Source organism: Blennius ocellaris, assembly GCF_963422515.1.
Source record: "Blennius ocellaris genome assembly, chromosome: 1".
In the NCBI taxonomy this organism is placed as follows: domain Eukaryota; kingdom Metazoa; phylum Chordata; class Actinopteri; order Blenniiformes; family Blenniidae; genus Blennius; species Blennius ocellaris.
Window position 1 is genome coordinate 19,190,866 of NC_137650.1, and position 12,351 is coordinate 19,203,216.

The 12,351-nt window shown below is 38.8% G+C and overlaps 1 protein-coding gene across 1 annotated transcript in view; it reads left to right on the forward strand.

The window, feature by feature from the left end:
- kif26ba (kinesin family member 26Ba) overlaps positions 1-12,351 on the forward strand; it is a 79,495-nt gene that overhangs the window by 47,408 nt on the left and 19,736 nt on the right. The window contains exons 6-8 of the mRNA XM_080501934.1: positions 7,876-8,091; positions 8,992-9,085; positions 11,539-11,684. Of these exons, the coding sequence (XP_080358060.1) occupies positions 7,876-8,091; positions 8,992-9,085; positions 11,539-11,684 (456 nt within the window). The remainder of the gene's footprint in view (positions 1-7,875; positions 8,092-8,991; positions 9,086-11,538; positions 11,685-12,351) is intronic.

Consider the following 12,351-nt stretch of genomic DNA (forward strand, 5'->3'; position numbering starts at 1 on the left):
CGCATGGTTAAAGCAGTCAAAGCTGTCAAAGCCCTGCTGTGCCTCAGAGCAGCCGTACAGACTCATCCCACCTGGAAACACCTAAGCATGTCATTTTTGCCCCGGGGCTTACAAATCCATCTTAAAGCTGCCTGCTGCACTTCATTTTCAGTTGGATGTCACACCCGACTTACATACATATAACATATTTAAAGAGAGCTTTGATATTCTAAGCAATGTTATGAGTGCTACTGTACTCCGGGAAGCTTTTTCTTGTCCTCTCTTCTTCACTCTGTCACCTATCTTCCCCTCATCTTTCTTGTCGTGTGAATGGATAAGTCTTATCTCTTCCCTCTCCTGTGTCTCTCCCCTCTGTGCTCCTCTCCATAAATGAATGACAATGAAGGACTATGGGAGGTTTTTTTTTTTTTTTTTTTTTTTTTTTGGCTCCTCTTTCATCTTTGCAGCCAACATTTTGCACACATGCACATGCACCCTCACAGATTGCGACTTGACCTTGGGGGAGAAAATGATACTATGACAGCTAATCAATTTTTAATAGCAGCTCCGATCCCTCTCAAACCACAAGCTGCGTGCGTTTATGTCACGAGTGAGCATGTGCAAGTGCATTTTTCACAGGCGCCTGTGTGTTTTTGTGCCCATCTGTATGTCTGTGTGTCTTGTATCTAAAGCAGGGAGTGAGTCTGTTATGGGAATCTGGTGTAATAGCCACTTTGGTCCATCTCATAGCTGAAATATTAATGCTGTCACTATGGTTGAACCTGGAGCCTGTGATTGAAACACACACAGAGTTGGCAGGAGTGTTGATTTTTGCACGTGTATAGCTCTCTCAGGGCAATATATATTAAGTTGATGTGCCATGAATTCGATATAAGGCACAAGTGTCAGTCAGGTAATTCCCTTCTTCAATCAAAAATATTCATTTCACTCTTGAATGATCAATTCATATTAAGAAATGCTTGATAGTAAACATAATTTACAAATTCAGGAGTTCTCATGCAGTTATCAAATAATGAAGAACAATCGAGAGTCTTACCAGTTCATGATTTTAATGTAAAAGTGTTTATAAGCTCATTTTAGAGGCAGTTTGAGGCTCCTGAAGAGATTATGTGTAGTTTACCAATATTTGATCTCCTCACTGTGACACAAGTTAAAGTATCACAGCACACTTTTGTAACAATGTAACTAATATTTACCATCTTCTTAAGCTGATGGTCATGATAATTTTTGAAAAAGATGTGGCTCGCATCATCAAGGACCTGGACGAAACAAAGTCATTTTGGTATGTGAATTACTTTGGCCATTAGTTTGGGAAAGAGTCAATATGCAAAGGTATTTGTGTAACTTGTTCACATGTTGTTTACAGCAGGATTAATCTTCTTTAAATTGTCTTAATCTTACTTTTTAATTTTTTTGTTGTTGATAACATGTATGAAAAGACTCAAACTAAAACTATTTATGGTGAATTTGAAATTGTGAGTGACGTAAATGTGATGTAGTAATTATGCATAAACTGAACCAACATTCGCTTCAAAATGGTTCAGTGTTTTGCTTATCGTAGTAATTATGATGGGAGGCTATAGAAAATGTTTTAAATCTGTCAATTTGAATTTGGATGTGAAAAAAATTATTCTGTCAAACCAAATGGTAACTTCGAGTTTATTAGGCCAAGTCAACTACTGTATCCCTTGTAAATAATGTATTTATTCCTGCAAAGATTATTTCTATTAAGTCATTAATAATGAAATATGGTGGCTAAACATAACCATGAATAAGATCAATGAGGAATGCTGTAAATATTACAGGCACTCAGATTACCTGATGATTTTAATACGTTGGACAAGTAATATATATATATATTTATTTATTTATTTTTACATAGTATGTATATTAAAAAAAAGTAAAGCTTTATGGGTCATAACCTCAAATTACATGGCCGTGAAATAGTGACAGAGACTTTATGGACACAAAATCAGCTCATTATTCTTGTTTATACTTTTAGGAGAATGTGTCATAACTGATACAAAACAAACAACAGTAAACATATTCATCATCATGAAAGAATGTGTTATAAGATATGCAAGTGTCCTTTGGTTAAGTATTCGATTGTGTATGTCCATAGGTATTTGAAGTATCAGTGTCTTATTTTCAGTTACAATGCATTACTATTTGAAAAGAGCTCATCATAGTCAAACCACACATCAATTCAACCCTTTAATTTGATTTGTGAGACAAATATCCAACTGAGGATAATCAGCATGAATCCTTATGATACCCTGAGCTGAGTCTGAATGAATAAATTACGTACTCAAAATTAGAATTGATCTGAAGTCTGAACTCACTATTCCCATATGGTATTTGTATCTCTCTCTATGTACATGTGTTAGCACAAATGTAGATTTCTGTGGTCTTTGGGAGCCAATTAGAGCTCAGTTTCAGTCTCCTATTGATTTTGCAGCCAATAGCAATGAGACACTGCTGTGCGGAACTATCGAACAATCTTCTCACTCAGGGATGCTTGTTGCTGTTTAGCAGAATTCCTTTACTCAAATTGGTTCAAAGACTTCATTGTGGCTAACTGAGGTGTATAAAGTGGAGGAAGAGGATGATCGATATTCAGAGGGAAAGAATTGAGACTCCAGTCACCCTTTTGCTTAAAAATTAGCCCCCACTGCTATCACATGCATAATGAGCACCACTTTGTTTGTCGGATCAAGGAGTCATATACACATACACCCAAACACATCAGCGTACTACACATACATCACAGGAGTTGTTTACATAGACATACATTAGTGGAAACTCACTTTTCCTCCCGCTTCATCATCTCTCCTTTTTGCATCAATATTCATTGTAGCATGAGGTTTGGGTTAAAAAGATCTGGAACAGATAACAGGAAAAGTCTGTTATGTGTTTTCCCTTTTCATCTGAAGGATGGAAAGAAAGTGATAGGAAGAGTGGGGAGAAATGTGGCAGACAGAGAATGAAAGAGGGAGCGGGTGAACTGATGTCAATTAATGTGATTTTTCTCAAATGTAAGGGAGGCTGGAGAAGGGAGAGACATCTACAGTGTCAGCTGTGAAAGTAAGAAGCAGTGAAAGCAAGAGAAGAGAACAGAGGGATGGGCTGTACGTGAGAATCAAGAGTAAGGTGCACCATAGGAATGGCTGCGGTATTAACTAAAAACCTGTGTTGTGGTCTATTTCTCGCTCAATGTGTACTTCGTCCAGTCATTCTATCTGATATAAATATATGTGGATCAAAGAACAAAGAGTCCATTAGCTTCCTGTAAATGTCATGCTCGCTGCAGCATGTTGCCACATGTATTGATTCACCACTGGAACTAGGACAAGGACCCTCTGAGAACACTCTGGCTGTGGATTTCATAAAACACACACCCACACAGTTTTATGAAGGATCTTCACTCACATTGAATTTATTTTTTATTTTTTTTTATGTATATCTCATACTGCTGGTTAACAAACCTGGTAGAGATTCAGATTCAATACACGACCTGTCTTTATCTTTAAAAATCTTTATTTTATGACTTTATTATTCACTTTGCCTGTATGTTTGAGTCTATTCTTGTGATCAACTGTCCTTTTTAACTCCTAAAAACTTTACCAAAATCTAATATACTGTATTTGTGCCAAAGCATTATTGTATCTTCAGAGTTAATGCCCTCATTGTAACTCATGCTATTACAAAAAAAAACAGTATTTTGAGAAAAGGACATAAAATAACATCATGGCTGCATTCATACTATAATCACACACACACATATACTCAAACACTCACTCTTCACGCTCTCTGACGTGAGGAGGAAATGGGCTCTCGGGGGTGGGAGACTTTATGAGATACGCCTTGTAAAGCGTGCAACGGTAAAATGTTTCCCCTCAGGCACTTCCTGATGTGATGGGCTCTTTTATTGGGGTCAGAGGAGGGCAGAGCACTGAATCTATAAGTGTGTGTTTGTGTTGTGCAATGTGTGTTTAGTTTTTGCTTTTGATTTTGATACAAACTCTTGACCTGACATTAATCCTGAGTATCCTCAGCTTCTCAAGTCAACAAGGTCATACATTTTTTTATACTGCACTGGAACTCGGACCATTTCGTCATGTGTTGGTGGACTTTTTAGTTTTCTTACAGCTATCTTCAACTGACGAACACAAATGCTCTCTAGTACATACTTACAGTATCCTCAGTGGATATTGAACCAGGGCTCTTAAAGGGCTCCTGGTCATGCCATGATGCAACCAAAGGAAAGTGTGTGTGTGTGCGTGCGTGCAAGTGTGTCACTTGTATACGTGAGCGAGCGACAGACAAAAGAGGAGTGGATAGTACAATAACAGCCACATGTTTACATCTGTTACATTGTTAGACTGAGCTTTGTACATGGGTGTGTTAGTGTGTTAGTTGCAAGCTTCTAAATGTCGTTTTTGTGAATCATATCTCATTTAAGGTGAGTTTGTTTATTGTAGCCTTATTCTATTTACTTTTGTCTTGTCACTCTTAGATCATGAAATACTATAAGGAAAATTGTTTATTTTAAGAATTTTAATCTGGTATAAAAGTTTTTGACTTATTTATGACTGTTGTGATACTGACTGTGGAGGACACCCATCTTTGGAAATAATTTGGGTTAAAGTTGTAATGATTGTTGGAGCCGTTAGTAAATCAATTTAAAAGAGGGTTGTTTACTGACAGGCCTTCTGTCAGTAAACAAACCACTGTCAGTGCCATGTGGTTTGGAGTGTTTTGGGATTACTGTTTGATGTTTAATCCCATGCTTGTGTTCAACTGGAAAGGCACCTCAGGCGATGATTCATCCAAGCTTACAAGCACAAACCATCACACTTGCTTTCAAGTTTTCCCCTCTTAAGGGCTACATAAACACATGAATCTTTTTCATCTGACCTGCACCTCTGTGCCTTGTGCACAAAAATCTTGGTTGTGATCCCCAGGAAAATATAAAATATTTCTTAGTTTCTGTCTCAGTACACATTACATATGGTTAAGTCAGCATGCCTTGAGTCATTTAACACCAGAGGGTTCTTGGGATTATGTACATGACTTTGCATTTATGCCATACGTCAAAACTCATGTCATCTCTCATCTCTGTCATCACCCTGTTCCAACAATTTAAACCCATAAATGATCTCTCCGGAGGACTCGGAACATAGCCCACAGCTCCCACTCAGATCAATCTCACAGTTTCTGTCAAGCGATCCCTTGAATATTAATAAAAAATATATAATTACATATCTTCAGTGCTGTACATCTTTGGCTGCTTTGCTGTCACACCTGATGTCGTATTCATGTCATAGTGTTTAAGTGTAATTACGAGCTAAGTATAGACAATAGTTAAATGTCAGCCTCTCACTCAGAGTCCGAGTCTGAGAAATGGGCAATTACTGACACTGATGATAACTCCCACTGCAAAAAAAGAAGAAAAAAGCGTCAGATGTGTCAACAAAGTGCAAGAAAAAATGGCTCCAAGTGCACCACAACATAATCAACCATTACTTCCACTTTTTGCATTTGATGTTTGTGTCTGAAATAGAAGAGTGGAACGCAGGATGTTTTCAAGCTTCAATTTCATCATCACACTAACAGTTAACCTTTCATCAAATCTATAGATGTATTGGACAATCGAGTGGATACAATTCATTTGCCTGCACCAGCTTATATGGTGTTTCTCAGAATTATTGGCACTCTTGATGATTTACACCAGTCTTTGAAATGTACAATTAAATAGCATAACATGAACGGATAATATTAAATTCAAACTAAACTCATTTAATGCAATTATTTTTCACGCATTAGATGTTGATTAAATCAGTTCCGCAAGCAAAATGAACATTTCAGTCATTCATGTTTGAGTTTCAGTGTTCTCATCACCTGGACTAATAAATATAGAACTTTGTTGAGTAAAAAAGTTGGCTATTCTTTTTTGAAGTTACAAAGACAGGAAATAGATGTTTAGGTCTGAGACCAGCAAATGTGTATGATTTTAAAAATTATAATACATAAACTACATAAGCAGCAGTTGATTGGGAAACCTTAATGTCTATATCGATACTCAATGAAAGAAGCACTGGATGTTAATGCACCTTGATGTACTGTACATGTACAAACCTGCAGACTGAGCTCCGACAGAGGATATCAGAGGATGCTTGGATTAGATCCACTGCTGAGTCAATATACGTTAGCCAAGCGTCGCCCTGGGCCTGTACCATGCACCAAACAATTAACTGAGTATTTCTTCCCTTGGTAAGGCAGAAGAAGACGTCACTTCTAAAAGAAAGGTACAAAGAGTAAAATCCCAATCAGACTTAGAATTCGTAAGTGTGAGGTGAAAGTGATAACCACTACACTACCACTCAAACCCGATATTGCTCCATAACACTTGCATTTTCTTATCTATTCTAATTATATCCTAATTGTAAGTTATTCTGAATATATACTTATGTTTCTACACATTGAGATTGCCTATAGTTCTGTGCCTGTACTGACAACTCATACATGACTCCTGTTACGACACAATCAGTGTCAAGAGACACGAGGAGAAATATAAAAAAATAAAGGAAGACATCTGTCCTCAATGCCTCTGTTTGGTTAACAGGCTCCTTAATTTCTTAATCCATTCAGTGTTACAGTGCAACTGTCATAATTTCCTAATCAGGGCTGCTCATATAAAACACCAAGACACAAATTTAATTTCAGGCTGAATCGTGAAGCACTCGCACATAGTTCAAAAGTGACGGATGTTTTCTTTAATATTACTCTGTAGTGGATTCCAGGGAAAAATATTTAGAAACAAACATGTAAAGATGATCCAGGTGGGCTTAATCAGAGAATGAAACAAGCAAAAGTGAGATACACATTCACAGCAGAAAGAGGAGGAAAGGCATCAGAAAACTACTAGAAGGTACCTTTAACTTTGAAATGTCTTTAACCAACAGAGGAAACTGTTGTTTATGAGTTAAAGTGTTCTCAAACTCACTGAATTCGATGACACAGCATTTCATTCTCGCTGATATCAAAGAAAACAACGGCAGCTGTCAGGCGGTAAATTGCGGTTGCTAACAGTTTGTGACAGGAGTGGGAGGAAAGGAAGAGCAAGAGGAGGAGAGGAAGCTAAAACAGGATTGCTGCAATTCAGGCTTTTGATGTGTGGCAGCGAGCTGAAGATAGCAAGGAGGGGGGGAGTGGAGGTAAAAAGGAAGGGATTTAGTGGGGAAGGAGGAAGAGATAACGAAAGAGTGGCAAGTAAAGGAGGGGGAGGAGAGAGGGAGGGAGGAATAGGAGCACTTAGAGTGAATAAAGTGATGAAAGAGTTCGCAAATCCTCATGAAGGTGAACAGTTAAAAAGCTGGATTATATGGCTCTCTGGGAGTTGCTTTTCGCAGTTAAGGTGAAGAAAGATGTTTTGTAGTAACAATCCTTCACAGGAGTATCAGGTCTGCTCCTTTCAAAGTGGAGAGATTGGTGATCAGCATGAAACAAAACACAAAAGTTCACAGAAAATTAAGAAAAACTCATGTTCGAGAAACACTGGTTGACTAACAAATGCCCTCTGAGGAACTTTAAAGACATCAGCAAACTTTTAGGAAAAGTTTTTCGTGAACTGAAACTCTTAGATATTGAACTTTTGCACTTTGCAAATCTGAGTCTGTTGTTGATTTTGTTTTTGTTGGGTTTTTTCTGACGTTAGAAAATATATATGTGTCTTATTTAAAGAATGTCAATGTGCACCTATACAGAATGGGGGCACCATGATATATCTTATAAACTGTTCTGAGGGACAACTGTGATTGTGCCTTCAGCTTCCAGTCATTTTGCAATATTGTGTCATCTGTGTTCAACCCTCAGGTCAAAGTGATGGTGCGCGTGTGCCCGGCCTCTCAGTCTGATGCCACCGAGTCCAGTTCCTTCCTGAAAGTGGATCCCAGGAAGAAACAGATCACAATTATGGACCCCTCAGTTAATCAGATGCCCGGCGCTGTTTCTCAAAAAAGGGTGGGAGCCAATCAGGTCCCTCCTAAGATGTTCACTTTTGATGCTGCGTTCCCGCCGGATGCATCGCAGGTAAGACACTTCCAAAACATTTTGCATTGATTACAATGCAGAATTTGCCATAGCTTCATCAAAGTCATAATAGTTAAATGCTCAACCTCTCATTTAAACCTTTGCTACAAGAATGTGTTGAGAATTTGACTACATTCATGGCTGCAGTCTTCAAATGAGGTTCCAAGCGGTGAGATTTGCCTTCCGTTTTTTTAATGTCAGGAACACAAAAACAATAAAATGTAAAATGTTTTGTTGTGAACCAGCTGCAACCTGGAAAATACTGGACACAAACAGACTGTAGCATATTTTTAAAAAGATTATACTTATTACACTTGTTTTTAAACTGCTCAAAATAGTTCAAAAGAATGTTGTCAAACTCGGTACAGCTGTGGTCCACTGCAACTGTCATCCCATTGAAAGGTCACTTCAGTGTTTGAATCGTACAAAAACATGCACATTTATTCCCCAATATGTGTTATTTCAAATCAATTATAGTACGATAAGACAGAATTGCAAATAGCAGGTTCCCATATTTCTCCTCATACATAAATACCTGATTGAAGCATTTCAATGAACTGATTAACAACAAAAGAATTGGTATTCTCTTCTGGATAGACACCTTATAGCTGGTGCTCATATGTTCTTCATATATAATATAGTCAGTTAGTTAATTAATATTAATCTCCTCTCCCCAGTATATTATGATCATGCCACTGATGAGCCCATTAGCCACTTGTTTTTATCATATTTCCATATTGATTCTGATGTAAACACCTTTTATTGTCTACCAATAGGCTGATATTATTCTAAAACAGGCATCAACTTGGCTCGGTTTCTAATATGGTCCATGTGCTTCTGTACATTCAAGTGTTTCTGATTATCCTGACCTTCATCCTGAATCTCTCTGCCTGTTGCTAGGCGGAGGTGTGCGCAGGAACAGTTGCTGAGGTTATTCAGTCTGTTGTGAACGGAGCAGATGGCTGCGTCTTCTGCTTTGGACACTCGAAACTGGGTAAAAACACACACACACACACACACACACACACACACACACACACACACATACGCACTATCAAGGCCTGTGTATGAGTCATCTTCAGTGCGTCTGCGTTGTACCGACAGTGTGTCAGTCCTTCAGTTGGTCATCTTTCCACTGGCCTTCATCTATCAGACAGAGAGAAAGAGGAGGATTAGTGTCTGCTGAAGCTGAAAGCACTCTCAGTCTGCTCAGACTCTGTTTCTGTCTTCCGTCTTCCTCCTCTAATCCTCCTGAAGTGGTTTTTAGAGAAGCTGTCTTTTTAAAAAAAGGGTCGGGACCCCTCAAAGCACACGGCGACATGTCTGAACCCAGGCGTGCACCGGCACAAAGATCAGCCACACATACATGTTCTTCATCTCTGGGTCAGCCCCTGTTGTGTTCATCACTGAGTGTGCAAACAGCAGCGTGCTTCCTGGTTTCTGATCTCCACATCTCCAGCTTGTGTCTCTGAGCAGAGCAGTTCCGGCCCAAAGCGTCACTGTAATATCTGAGCAAATCAAAGGATGTATAAATGTTTTTTTCACTTGTCTTGATGGATCCAACCATGCAAAATATCAACTGGTGAAAAATATTAAGTGTTGCACAGACATATCTTTTGCGAGTGTGGCAACTGCACAGATCAGCCCACAGTCAATTGGTCTTATTGGAAACTCGCTTTCATCAATATCATGAAAAGCAGATGTGCAAATTAGGGCAAAGTTACGAACCCACACAAACCAAATATGGTGCATGGCACAAGGCAGTGTCTCAAATGATGTTTTCCCTCTCACCGTATTTACTTGTTTTCACTGTCAATTGTTGATACATGAAAATACAGACTGTCATGATTCATGGCTCATACTGTGGGGTATGACTGCAGCTGGAATTAATATCTTCAACATGCCGTCTTATTGCCAGTGCTTGATTGCTGTAATGATACTGCGGATGCATTTATATAGTTGAAGAAACAAAGTATCCTTTTCTCAATCAGTTTTACTGTTATATTAATGTGGTGACCTCCTTGTTTCTGGTAAAACGGCTGCTGCAGCCGATGAGCTCATTCTTTGTGATGTAGCACACCCAAGGCCATAGATCTTAATGAGGCAGCATTATAATGGTATTAACTATTTTCTTATTAAAACTGGAAAAGTAACACAGGGAGCCTTTATCTTTGGCTCTGTGGCCGTTGGCTACAGAGCCAATGTCTACAACACATGTGGAAACTCAGATGACACAGATTAATTTACTCACTCATGCACATCTCATGCACGTCTTCCCATTGAGCAAAAGGGTTTTCATTGAATGGGAAAAATTAAATTAATCTCAAGAACATCCTGGAATAAATGGATGAACTTCAGGAATAAAACTGAATTCTCATTCATGAGTCGCGTTGGGTAGTTTTTGGTATCTGTTCTAGATTTAACCTTCTTCAGACAATGATGGCTTTTTCTATTTGCATGTTGAAGCTCATGATATAATACTGATCTAGTTTCTCACACTTTCTCTTTGACAGAGTCAATATCTTGTCTTGATGAGATCACTTATGAGGAATGAACATCAACTGACCCGGTGGATTGTCACCGTGTTGCACTGTGATTAGTCAGATAGATGGCCATGACTTGACAGGCTGTGATAGTCTGTGCAGAAGGAGACAGTACAGTCACATATTCAAAGCAATGTGCACCTAATGAAGTATCCACACAAGCCTGAGAGGCAAAAAGAGAGGAATGAGGGTTGTTCCAGTGTTTTGTGGCTCTGGATAGTGATGCTGCGATGGCTCATGGGATGTAACTGAAAAGAAATGGGGAATCAGAAAAATAATGATAAATGGCTATGTGGTGCTTTAAAGAAACTTGTGTAATCCAGCTGATTTCTGCATTTAATGTACTATTTTTACATTTTTGGACAGCACTTCGAGGTTTTAGTCTTTAGTCGAGGTTTGTATTGTGATTCTGAGAAACTTTTAAGGTTTTATGGAAACAACACTGCAGTAGCACAATAGTTTCTAACATCAACAACAACTGCAACACTTCTTTCCTCCAGATTTTTCTGATATGAATCATGAAATGAAACTTTGTTCTGACAGTTCGTCTAGACACTCCTAGAAAAATGATGGCGTAGATGATAAGCTCGCCTCCGTCCTCTCTTAGAACACACTTCTCCACTCAGCATCACAAGAGTCAGGCTTTTGATGTCCCGTGTTTTTCGTGTAAGCGTTGGTGCCAGTGTTAGGTGTGACATCTGGCTTTGTTGAGGTGCGTGTTTGATCTCTAGCTTCTGACAGCCAAAGCAGGTGTAGTAGTGGGTAATGATCATTGTGACTGAAGGGGACACAAACACAACTATTCATACTTTGTTCCTGAGAGTCTTTTTTCCATGATGTTCCTTTTGATACATCTTTTCTTCCCTTGTTCACTCTTCCCCTATTTTGTCTCACTTACATCCAGGCAAATCCTACACAATGATTGGCCACGATGACTCTCTGCAGACCTTGGGTATAATCCCCTGTGCCATCTCCTGGCTGTTTAAGCTCATCAATGAGAGGAAGGAGAAAACGGGAGCCCGCTTCTCTGTTCGTGTCTCTGCCGTGGAGGTCAGTGTTTGTTTGTGATGACACTTCAATCTCAAGAATGTCCAACAGAGTTAAATGGATGCCATCATTGATTCTTGGTCTTAACAAGAGAGACTGCTGATAGTCTGTTTTCTTTGGCACCTTTACTTTTAAAGAACGGAGTGAAAAATATAACGTTTTTGCTTGATCTTAATGTTTTCACATCAGTGCCCAGGGTGAATGAACTGAAACCTCTCTGAAATCTCCTCTGTGTTTTGTTGTTGATTACTATAACACGAGTTCTACATTTAACAGTACCAACACCAACTTATCTATCTGTTTGTATTCACAGGAGCCTTGTTATCCAGGTGTTTCCTGTGCTTTGAACGTTACAGCCCCACCCAATACCAAAGTGACTGTCATTAGACCAGCTAAAAGTTAGATATAAAGACTAACTTTCGACTTATTTCCCAAAAAGATAATAGCACCTGCCATGTTTATAGCAAAGTGCATCCAAAGAAGGAAGAGTCTGTAGAGCAACTGATTCTCATGCAGTGAAATGAGTGAGAGCTTTGTCCCCTTTTTCTAAGATATCTCCGACTTTCAATATCTATCAGTGCTTCAGTGTTACGTTGTGTTTTTGACTGTATAGTCGATTCTACGATAGATTTCAAGTATTATTTTAATCATCCAACATGTGATAAAACAC